Source organism: Ammospiza caudacuta, chromosome 14, assembly GCF_027887145.1.
Source record: "Ammospiza caudacuta isolate bAmmCau1 chromosome 14, bAmmCau1.pri, whole genome shotgun sequence".
Taxonomy (NCBI): domain Eukaryota; kingdom Metazoa; phylum Chordata; class Aves; order Passeriformes; family Passerellidae; genus Ammospiza; species Ammospiza caudacuta.
Genome location: NC_080606.1, coordinates 10,324,510 through 10,337,154, shown reverse-complemented (window position 1 = coordinate 10,337,154; position 12,645 = coordinate 10,324,510). Strand labels below are relative to the sequence as shown.

Genomic DNA, 12,645 nt, shown 5'->3' with positions numbered 1-12,645 from the left:
ATACATCTTTCCAAAATTACAGTCCATTAGGTCCAAAGAAAAAAGTAAAAGATTCCTCCAAAAGGCACATTGCCCAAATATTTGAAAGCTGTAGAAAATGCCTGTTTACTTGTAATTTGCTAAAGAGCATACAGACAAAAAAAGCCCTGACAAATTTATCTGAAACAAACTTCTGAAGCTCCTGGGGTTTGCCAATCTTGTTAACACATGCAAGAACCACACTGCATGCAGACAAGAAGGAATCACATTTCTATGCATTTTCCAGTCTTGATAATTTTTTTTCATTGGGTTAGGTTTAAGTTTTTTGAGGATCTTAAATAAATTAAAAATAAGTACAGCAGAGTTTATCTTAGAAGTACACATTTGGAACTCTTTAATATACAAGTAACTTCAAAGTCACTGGATTTCCTGTGTGGATTTCCTCCTATCAATGTTACCTCTTCTGCCCCACACCCCCCATAGCCTTTTCCTGTGGTTTACAGGTTCAGAGAAAATGTTCTGCTAACTCTGGGTGTATTGGATAGTCCAAGATGCTGCTATTTAAAAAACTTTGAATATGAGTTTGCACTGAGTTCTGAAAGCTTTAAAAATACAGACTGGCTTTCTGGTTTTGAAAGACAAGACCAAACAAAATGCTACTACAGATGAAGATGGTACTCCTTGGTTTGTATAATATTTACCTCCATGTTTTGTGACCATTGCCTCTAGACATACATGGAACTTACAATATTCAGGGAATTTAGATGCAAAGTCACCACAAAAGCAGAGCAATAAATCATTTCATATCAGTATTTCTCCCCATAATGGCCCCCATAAATACTGCAGTAAGCTTTCTCACAGGATCAATCCCTTGTTTAAAATACAACATTGAATACGTAAGCTTGTGCTCATGGGTTCCTAATTTTGGCTTGAAAGAACTGTTTGTGGGGAGAAAAAGTTCTCTTTCAGGACTGTTATCTTTCTGACTGTTATCCAGAGCAGCAACATGATTTTCAGCAGTTAGGGCATCCTTTGTTCACTTGAACTTGGACTGAGACTGAAAAGTTATTTTGATTTACCAATTAAACAAGCCTGAGGTGCTGATAACTTTCTTCAGAACTAAACTGTGTCAGGTTTGAGCAGGTGATGTGTAGGTCTGAGCATATTCAGAGACATTTTTATCTAGTTATGTAATTCTATGCATTTTCTGTTTTAAAAGTCTTAAATACTCTTGCAAGAGGCAGCTTTATAACATAGCTCAAAAATTATGTAATAAATATAATAAACAAATACAATATAGAAAATAAATATAATAAACCCCAATTTTGTTTTTGCCTTGGCACAAACCCCACTTTTAAAATAATTTACCTTTTCTAGATATGTGTAACTCCATATTTTACCATCTGCCCATGTTCTGGAGACGATGTTCCCACTTGCATCATACTCCATTTTCTCAGTCCAGGTTCCTCTTTGGATGTAGGTGACCAATCCAGAGTGGGAATAAGTGATATTGACCTCATTGTACTTGCTGATGGGGGACCACAAAATGGGGCGTCCTGTCTGGTCGTACATGATCCGAAGAGTGAATTTCCGATGGTCATCATAAATCTTCCCTGTTCTGGTCACGTGGTCAAAGTCAATGGAGAGCAGGTTTCTGTTGTGGGTCTGAACAGAGAGGTACAGTACAGTAAGAACACAAGGCTGACAGGTCTGTGTCAGCCCTAATCAAAGTGAGCAATGCTTTAACTTTGTGAGTTGGGCCTTAGTGAAGACAAGAAAAGAGAAAAGATTCAGATGAGAAACGGAAAAATTGTTCCTTGCACTCAGTATTATTATATTTGGCATTACAAGATGTTTCCATGGTATAAACCCTCACCTCTGTTCTCACCTTTTCCTGAATTTTTCTTCTTTCTTCTCAGCTGTGGATTAAATTCTTGATTCCAGCCAGAGATGTGTAGTTAAATCCACACACTAAGAAAGATCTAGTATCTCACATCCTCTCTTGAATTCTGTTAACACTGACAGGTCAGCTGGTGCTCCGGGACAGCCCTCACAGCCCAGGTCACATCCTGGTGCTGCAAAGGGCAGATCTGACCCTGCTCAGCAGTGTCCTCACAAAGCCACCTCCCCCCCAGACTCTGAGAGCCAGCAGCAGCCGTGCCTGGTACTGGCCATGCTCCTCGTTGCTGCTCTCACCACATCTGGGAGCAGCAACTGCTGTGTCTGACAGGTGGGACACAGCCCAGTGCTCAGTTTGAAATCAAGTTCAGAACTGAGTCAGACTCATAAAGACAAAATACATTTATCCAGTGCTATCATCATCTTTACAGGATGGCATCTTTAGATCATTCAGTCACTGGGAAGTCTCTATTAAACACCATTTAAATCTGATAAATAATTTAAGGAACCATAAAATATTGTTCATTGACATGTCTTTTTCAGATCAATGCCCAATGTGCTTGTTGCATTAATCTACCACATTTTATCTGAACACTCTGTTCCCATGAATGACTTCCTGACAGCACAGACAATGGCAGTGCAGGTGTCAGCACAGAGTGGGGCTCAGTGCTTGCTCCTCTCTGAGACCTGGAGGCACAGCCATGGAGTAAAGGGTTAATAAATCTTGGTTAATAATTCAAGATGTGATTAGAATTAACATTTCTTTTTTGTTCTGTTTTTAGATACAAAATAATCACGGAATCTAGAAAAGCAGGTGTTCTTTCTTCAACTACCATTTCTGGAGTTTTATATGCACACATGTCTAACTTTAATAGTGTTCATTTACAATAGCTGTAAAATACCTATATACCCCTGTAGACTGCTGTAACTATTAAAATTTATGCTCTAATGATAGTTAAGGAGCCCAAGCAAAATGTGATGCTCAGTTCAACTATATTTGCTTGTATACAGACTGATGGTTTAAGTTTAATATGATATATTTTTAGCAAACTTCCTAAAATTTCTGAAATTTTAATTTTTCTTGGTGGAAAAATAACTGAAAAGCAAGCAGGAGGCATACCCTGTGTCTTATTCATTTATGTTCCATGTACATGTTTAATGTTCTTATTGCTATTACTGTCATTGTAGACTGCAGTTAGGAGAAAGAAGAGCCTTGAAAACAAATTGCTTGCAATCTGAATTTCAGAGACTATACAAAAAATAAGAATGAAAACCAAAGAGAGGCAGAATTAGCAGTGAAGTGGAAAGCAGCAGTAATTGAAAACTCACAGAGTTAAAATAAGGTTAAAATACTTTCCTTATATTGCACATTTTATGTCTCATTTGTTTACTTTCTTCTATTAAAGTGAAGTTTAACACCCTTCTCAAAGCAAGACAGGATCATAAATGGGTAGGAGGACTCATTTCAATGCTGCTATTGACAAGCTGATTTCAAATCCCAGTGGCTTCATGAGATGCCTCCTCCAAGATACATAAACCATAGCAAGGAGCCCCCTGAGAGTGGCTGGAGCTTGTGTTCTGCTATGAGCCAGGGAAAACTGGTTTCTGAAAGCAATGTCAGGTTGGAATACCAGCTAATGAAAATAGGGAGAAAATTCAGCTGATTTCAGTAATGTTAGAAGTAAATAAAATATATATTTATTCTATATTTTTAAAACATTTGTTGACTCTACTTCCATAAATTTTTAGCTAGAAATCTGCAGTGTAAATATCACATAAACGTGCACTTCTTTTGATTTAATTTCCACCCTGCCTGATATGTAAGCCAGATGAGATAATTGCATTCTTTCCTTGTCTGTGTTTTGGTTGGAGCCAACGCAAGCTCATACACCCTGGCAGAGGACTTGGTCCCATCTTTAGAATTTGCTGTAAGACTGGTAAATAAAGAGAGATCATTTGCAAGTGCAATAATCAACATGGCTGTCAAAGCCTGAGTCTGCAGGACTTTTGAACTGAGGCTACTGAGTTACTTTTGTTGTTGTTATTAAAAAAAAATTAAAAAAAAAAAGAAAAAATTAAGACTGGCCAAGCATTCAATTTTCAATTTTGTAGACATTCAGTTATAAAACCTGGACTGCATTCAATGCCACGTTCCTCAAGTTATGCAAAAGTCAGGAGGGAGCAGAGCTGCATTCTAATCAGTGTATTACTATGCATCGTGCTCATCAGATTTAACAGCAGTCTTTGCTTCATTTTTAGAAGTCAATTAAAATAGCAGTTCAATTGATAAAAAAGAAGTCTTGCTAGATTAAGATTGATGTTAAAATGCCTGATTGTACATAGATTTATTATTAATATAAAATGCATACATGCCCACAGACTGTTTTATATATGTTCAGGAAGTGCTGGGGCAAGCAGTTCTTCACTTAAAGGAAACCTGTGGTTAATTTCTGTTTCCCACATTGATTTAGACCCTGAGATAAAGTTAGATGACTGTTCCAGCATTTCAGTTAACTTCTGTCCTATCTCCAGAGCAGGGAATTCACACCATGCAGAAATCCAATCCTTTAAAACCCAATATTTCCAGCATTATTCAGAACATGCTAACAGTGGCCTCTTTCCAAAACTGGAAATAAAACTAATAGAGTCACATGCTTTCAAGATTGTTGCTAATTGCTATTAGAATTAAAAAAGTTCGGACCAGGCAGATAAGGGAAAGCTTTATTCTCTTTCTTCTCTTCAAGTAGGTCATCCTTTATCTCATCCCCAGCTACCTGTCTTCTAATTTATACCTTTTAGCAGTCAAAGCCATTTGTTTCACTGATGGTATCAGGACTGATTTCTAAGTAACATCTTTATACCTCATTTCTATGCTATTTTTTTCTCTCTTAGAAAACTCTTCCATTGTGCTGTTTTTTCTTTAACTGAGGGCTCCTGCAAGTCTGTTCATTTCCATTGAGAACTGCTCCAGTCCCCAGAGCTTTTCTTTACATGTATTTTCAAAGTTCAGCACAGTTCTTTCTGCCCTACATTGCAAGATTTCTAACACACTTCCTATTGTGCCAGGCATGGCATATTAAGTATTTAAATACTTTATTTTAAAAATATAACTCACTAAAAGTTTTCAGAAGGTCTGTCCAGAATCTCATCCAGCATAATGAATTTCAATGATACTATTTTTTTTCCCAGCAGTACTCAAGGATCTGTCCACAGCAAGCCCTACATCCATTTCATTATTTGGTATACTGTTCCAAACACACTATAGGATGGTTCTTTTGTTCCTGCTGTGCTGCATTTCCTGTAATCACCAAGAAAAGAGAGCTGTGTCTGGGTAGATTCCTTTGCTCTTCTGTTCCAGCTCCTTCCATCTCCAGTGACTCCATTCCACCAGCATACCACTCAGGCATCTCAGTGCTACAGATGAACTCCAGGATCCAGATATTTCTGCTATTCTCCAAAGTCCTTCTTCATGGTCTTACCAGGCTCAGCAGTCCCTCTGTCCCTTTCTCATGGGCCTATTTACATGGTGGCTCCTTTGTGCAGAATACAATTGGACTTGATGATCTTAGAGGTCTTTTCAAATATAAATGATTCTATAATTCTAACATTTCTCCTCCTTTCCACTCTAAAACCCTCCTTTTAGAGGAACCTGTGCTGTCCCACCAGGTTTCCCTACAGCTCTCAGAACAACAATCCTAGAGCTCAGTACAGCCAGGACTGCAATACAGGCACCTGGCTTGTCCTTCTGAGCAGGCAGGGGACAATTCCCAAGTGCTCTTGATCTTGGGTAGGTATAAAAGGACACAGCTTACAGAAATAAAAATGCAATGTTCAAGAGCTCTGTTGTTAGTGCATAGTTTAGAAGGACAAAGAGTAAAAGACATCAGCATACTAAAATTATTCTTATGCTTGTCTTTCGCCTTCCATTCTCTCTCAGGATGAAAGTGAAGGAGGAGGAATACATGAGTGGTTTTGTCCACCAACAGCCTATTCCAAAGGCAGGTCAATCAGTTGACCTCTGGATACCCTCAGTGTTGCAATATTTCAATGAACAACTTATTTCTCCAGCCAGAATTCATTTAATCCTGACCAATTTGTGAATTTCCTTTTTTTTTTGCCAGGCAGTGTTAAAGATCACATAGAAACAAGTGAAAATGCAAAAGAAACTGCAGTCAATTTCAACAATAGAAAATACAAACTGCATAATGGAGAAACTCTGCAAGATGAAGTGGTTGTATTAAACAGAATTGTGATGAACAACCAGTCCCTGGCAATGTAAGCAGAATAGATGACTGATTAAATCCTTTCTGTTTACCATCTTTTTACATAAGATTCTTGTAGAAAAATGTGCCATACTGTTATTTAAGCACAAAGTTACACACAAAGCCTCCAACTAAATAGGCAACATGAGCCAAGGAAGCACAGTTTGGATCCTGCCATCTTAACATGTTTGTCACAGTGCTAAGTTCAGCTTCCTCCCCAGACAGGGCTATGAGGCCTCACTAATTTAGAGAGGAAGGAGGCAGGAGGTGGGCAAGAAGCTTCTGCCTGCTTGCAAGATCCTAAAAAGTAACTGTGACTGTCAAATCTGAACAATGCCCTTTCAAACAAGTGTTTTACATACAGTGCCCAGTCTGGCCAGATCTTCCAAGTCTTGCATTTTTGATTGAGCAGTTCAAAAGCAAACAGATGGTACACTTAAAAAAATCTATAGTATCTCATAATCAAAATGAGATGGTTTTGATTTTGGTGGTTTTGACAATCCAGGGATTTTAATAACCATCTCTATATTTTCAGAGCTAACAGGTGTACCTTCAGACATAATTCCTATCCAGAAAGGTTGCAGTCAATAACACAATATTTTTAAGGCAAAAATTCCCAATTGTACTATTGGTACAGGCATTTTAAGTGGTATTCATGTGAAAACCAGGATTGATTTAATAAAAAACCTGTTTAGCAAAGTAGCAATCTCTTTGAGCCATGGTGTTATGTAATTAAATGCTGAATGTTGACCATCTGTCATTGTACTCACAGGTAAAAATAAACCAACAATGCAATGTTAAAGCAAATCTTTCTTGGAGCAGTGGTGTAACCCAGCCAGAGGGAGTTGGGGGTTTCAAAGCATGTGGGAGAGGGCAGAATTAATACACAGCCTGTCTGGATACACAGGGAGGCTCCCCATCACTCTGAGTCCAAGCAAAGACACCCAAAGTGTGTCCTGCAAGAGCCTCTGCCCTGGGCAGCGCTGGCACCCCTCAGCTCCCCCAGAATAAAAAGGGTTGATAGATCTGAGAGGTGCAAAATGTGGCTCCAACTTTGCTGCTGTGCCACGGTAACTATGCACTGTCCTTTGCTCACAGCTTCTTCCAAAGCCATAATAAGTTCTTAGTTGAAAAAGAATGGGAAGAAAAGAACTAATTATGTCTTGAGGTCAAATCTTACAATCAAAATCAAACAGAGATCAAACATCCCTGAAGCTGTTGGAGGAGTTTGGTTTTGAAATTCATGGCTGGGGCCCACCACTGATACAAAATTTTCATTCTTATGAAGTATAACATTTCAACATGATTTTACTTCAATGGCTTTCAAAGGGAACACTACACTTACACAAGAGGAAGCCTTACCCTTAGCCTTCTCTCAAATGTAGAGATATTGCCTTTGGTCTGCTCCCTCCTTTGCCTCCATTCAATGAGATTTGAGTTATGCTCTCCAGGAAGGGAGATATTGCACTTCCCCAGCGTGGGGCTGACAACCCCTGCTAGAATGTGAGGTTCTGTGTTCAGAGTGATTTCCATTCCACTGGCAAAGGTGACTCTCAGGGACCCATCCGGGCTGATCCTGTAGATGTTCTGTGTGTTATCTGTCAAAAAACAACAAAAATCAGGGAACAGAGAGAAGTGCAGATCTCCAGATTTATAAACCAAATTTTAGGCACAGCAGGGCTCAGTTTGTAACCCAGGGAGGTTACAGACAGCTGAGGCCCAACCACAGTGTGAGTTTTGCAAGCTGTAATCTCCAGACCTTCCCAAGTGTGAAGAGCTTTTTATTACATTTGGCTTGATGATTTCCATTGTGAAGGTTTTCCACAGCAGGAATAAAGGATTTTTGCTTTCAGCTTAAAAGTGTGTAAAACCATAAGCTGAGTACTGACCATCAATATTGTGATGATCTTAGCATGTTGCAGGAAACAGGAATATGTACAGCTTGAACAACTGCAAGAGTATCTGAGGTTAAACAAGAAAGTTGGTTTCCAAATATCTAGGCTGACAGCCAGGCTCCCATTTTCTCTGTGTCACTGTACAAAAAGCTTTTACTCTTCCCCATTAGCAGCAGGACTCAGGGCTGAGGCACAGGGATGATGAGCCACAAGGCTGAAGCTTGTGGTGCAACAGAACAACTGGGAAGTGACTGTGGCCAGAAAAATGAATGGATCAGCAGTGGTGGCACAGTGAGCAGCTCCAGGGACTCAGGACTGTGCCACAGAGGGCTGTTAAGGGAGCTGGGGTGACCCAGCACAGCCTCCCTCTTCTCCCCAAAACTACCAGAAGTGGGTGGAGGGTTCAGAGCAGGTCTCCACTGAGAGTAAATGAAGGCACCAGACACTGGAGTTCCTTTCCCTTGCCTGGGCAGTGCAATTCCTCCTCTGCAGACTGAGCTGGGATATGGAGGTTCCTGCAGCTCAGCTGCAGGTGGAACACCAACATGAGCCTGAGTTTAGTGCTAACATACTAAACTAAAGTCTCACCCTTACAGCAAGACTGAACTCACTCCAGCTAGGGAGTATCCAAAGCATCCTTTTTTTTAAGCCAGTCCACATGGAAGTAACTGGTGCAGCTCTTGAGATATGAATACAAGGAAAATAGTAGGGTGTGCCAGAAAGTAAAGATAATTGGATGTAAGGATATCACATCTGACTGGCTGTTCACAGGGTGCTTTGCGCTAGTTTTTCAGAGATATGTAAACATGTAAATTATATGAATTTATGAGACACATACAATAATAACTATAGCTGTTAATTTCTGGCACTGCCTATTGTGTGCAAGCACTTTCCTGAGACAGACTTTGATAATTTAACAACTTTGAAGAGTTTCAGATTTAAGGACAGACAGATCAGGCAGCAGACGGTGCAGAGAGCAGATGGAGTCACTTGGACAAAGCTTAGCAGAACAATATAATTATTTCTATTTATGCAGTGCTGTCTCTACCACACAATAGTAAAGAGGAATGCATTGGTATCTTTTGAGGTGAGTTCTTCCTAGTTTTTTCTTATAGATCAAAACTTGAGAGAAAGAAAAGTTCTGTGATGAACTCAATTACAAAGCTTTTTTACAGCAGACCTGGAAAGACATCAGAGAGCTATTTCCCAGCACCTGCTCTCTCAAAGCCTGAGTAATCCATTGACAAAAAAAAAAACCCAACAAGGACAAAAGACCCCAGATCGATTAAACTATGTAAACCCAGAACTCTGGTGATAAATCTGCAAAATCTGCAGGAGGACACTGGCACACTTCTATTAGGCAGAAAGCAGGGTTTTTTTGAGATATATGATATTACCAGGGAAATACTGTGGTGTCTACAGGGGTAGAGTCAAAATCTAATCCCCGAGGTAGCCACTAGCAGAGATGGGCCACATTCTCCCCTTTCCTACAAGTGCTGTCACCAGGTCACAGAACTACCAGGAAGAATACACAGTATTGGCCAAAGGCGGCATTTCAGTGCTAAAATGTCAGTGGAAGCTGTCATTCTTCTGGGAAGTATTTCTTAAAATAACAAAGCTCAGTGTATTGCAAGTTAGTTCAAGTCCTCCAAATACTGCAGCAGAAAGTAGCATGTAAAGCCTGGAGACATCAGAGATTTCAATAATTAGGTTTTATCCATGGAATTCTTCTAGGAAAAGAAGAATTCACTTGTGGCTTGTTTCTAACTGGTAGCCCAGCAGAATTGTAGCTGTTGGTGCTGAAACATGGAAGAAACAAATGAACTAATTCTAATGTGTTTTTTTTTTTTTTTTTCTGGCTGACAGTTAAAAATGCAGTAATGTCTAGTGATTAGGGAAGAAATAACAGAAATGCTTTTATTACCTTGCTTTAAAGTATATATTGTAGAGGTAGCTGAGAAGTTTGTGGCTGTGATCACATTCTCCCTGTTGGAAGTATCAAGTTCTACTCGTGTCAGTTTTTCAACATCGCTGTGGAAGCTGCTGACTTCCCCTGTCGGGAAGGTTGCATTGGTCAGGTGGCCATCAGAGTCATACCTGCAAAGTGATGTTAAAGAGTCATCAAAATACACCCCTGTTGTCGTGCAGATACTCCTAAAAGCAGAAAAAATAGTAAAAGAAGTAGGAAGCATTGTCAACACTGTGCAGTATGTAAAAAGGTAAGAATTGGTCCATTTAGTCACTCAAAAAGCATTCAGTACCTAGTCTGAATTCCTGCTAGGAGTCTTTTTCAGAGGTGCTGGATCAGATACAACTGTGAATACTGTGAGATGCTACCTACATCACACAGCCCCTGCCAGAGGTTTCTGTGCTGCTCACGGCTGGCTGGGGCTTCCCCAGTGGGCTGCGATGCAGGAGCGAGGCCACTGGAGGTCACTCGGTGGTCAGGCATCCAACTCACCCTAAAACAGCATTTTCATACCCATAAAATTAAATAAAACTAGTTCTTACCTTCTGCAACACTTAAAAGCTGTCTTTTGTCACAGATGTGTGAAGAACATAATATGAGTGGTGAATGCAAAAAGGGGACCTAAAGCGTAACAACAGTGATAGAATTAGATTGAAATCTGCAGGAAATAAGTTGCCTACATGGGTTTTGCTCTTGTGTTTTGTTTCCCATGGGTCTACTTAAATCAGCAGGAGCTTCTCACCTAGAATCCAGAGCACTACATTTCAGTTCACCTAAACTTCATCAGTGCTAAAGAAATTCTTGCAGCTCAAGGTACTTGATTGTGAATCAGGCCATGTTACCAAAAAGTCAATAATTAATTCCAGAGCTCTGGAGCAGCATTTCTAACAGGTCATTTCAGTTCTATCAACATATTTCTTCTTTCTGATGGTTCAAACAGAAACCAGCACAAAGCATTGCTTGGTGCTTGATATTGTTTCATAATAATGCTTCACATCTTAAAAATCTTATTGATGCTGACATGTTTTTATTTACCTAAGACAACTCACTGATATTGCAGAGTATTTGCATGAGTAAAACCAACTCATCTTCATAAAACAGAAACTTATTGTGCAGGTATGAAAGCATAATTAAGTTTTCGTGTTTTATTAGTTGTCTCCTCTCACAGACCAAACCAGTACATCAGCTGGCAGAACTGCACTGTTGCCAATGAAGCTCCAATTCACATCAGCAGATGATCTGGCTTTGTTCTTCCCTTTCAGGTATTGGCATAATTTCTCTAGGATCTTTACTTGCCCCTAATTAGTCAGACAAAATCTATATGTCACAAGAAGTATTGATGAACAAATATCAGGATCTTTTTATCTTCCCTCCAATATTAAGAAAGAAAAATAGAGCTGCTATTTTCCAAACAAACACTAGAGAATGAACTAGTGACCATCTTGTGGTTTTTTAACAAATAAGTTAAAATTAATCAAATTATAAATTAAAATTAATCTCTCTCCTTTTCACCTCTCACTGCCCTTATATATATTGTGTGACTTATTTACATTCTCCCTTTATGATGGTTCTGTGCAAGTTCACTGGGTGCCACAGGCAGGGACTAAAACTGACTCAGATCACTACTTTTCATCATTAGAAAACTCCACGAACATCAGGCAGTTATATTTCATTTACTGCTTGATCAAACAGGTGTGACAGCTTGCTAGCTTATTTGGATTTGCTACTGTACCACAGAAAATCCCCCAAAACTGCATTTTTAAGGTGCAAATACAGCTGGGTTATTGCAATGTACTTGTGTTCAAGACATGGGATCCATCTTCACTAAGGATCCAGTTTGGCTGCTGATAGTGCAGCTGCTGAAAAACAAAACTCCCTGTCTAGCTGAAAATGGGATAAACTGTTCCTGCCTGGCTGGCCAGAAAGTGCTGACTGGTAACGAGACCCAGCACATGCCAGAGGCCTCTCACTCCTGTAGATGGTCCCACTGACTTCAGGAGGACACTCAGAACAGTGTCTCAGTACTGATTCCACACCATGATCATCTAAAGGGTTTTTATTCCCTTCTAGATTGCTCCAAGAAACTCAGCCCTCTGAGGACAGGTTCTGTCACCTTCTACATGATGAATAGCAGCACACTGGGACTCAGCTCCTGCAATGTCCTACCCATACTAATAGGGGTGGAATCATGACATATTTCTTAATGTTAATTTGGGGCTCAGTTATGCCACTGTTAATCATGTCAGTGACCATTTAATCATGCAAATAATTGCATTGATTTCAGTACTCACATGAGGAAGTGCTCACTAGTATTTGAAATGCACACATGGGGATATTGCTTCACAATCCATTTGCATTTCTATGTGTAGCACAGTTAAGAGTTATATCATTTCAAAGGGAAAGCAGTCTAATTAATTTTTTCAGAGTTGTTTCTTGCAGGTGTTTTCTTGTCCTTGATTTAATAGAGGACCAGTGCTTCCCCTCCCCTTTTACAGCTTTAATGACACAATATTAAAAGAAATCTAGATGACTTTAAATTGTACATTAGCTATAATTGTATGCAAGAGCTCTTTCAGCACTTCAATTCCATCAGATTAGAGTAGATGGATGACAAGTACTTTTGTAGGTGGTTTTCTACCTC

The 12,645-nt window shown here is 39.6% G+C and overlaps 1 protein-coding gene across 1 annotated transcript in view; it reads right to left on the bottom strand.

Moving 5' to 3' along the window:
* Window positions 1–12,645, bottom strand: part of TENM1 (teneurin transmembrane protein 1) — a 302,334-nt gene that overhangs the window by 7,733 nt on the left and 281,956 nt on the right. Inside the window, exons 26-28 of the mRNA XM_058814332.1 lie at window positions 9,960–10,132; window positions 7,503–7,738; window positions 1,348–1,644 (exon numbers count right to left, since the gene is read on the bottom strand). Coding sequence (XP_058670315.1) covers window positions 1,348–1,644; window positions 7,503–7,738; window positions 9,960–10,132 — 706 coding nt within the window. The remainder of the gene's footprint in view (window positions 1–1,347; window positions 1,645–7,502; window positions 7,739–9,959; window positions 10,133–12,645) is intronic.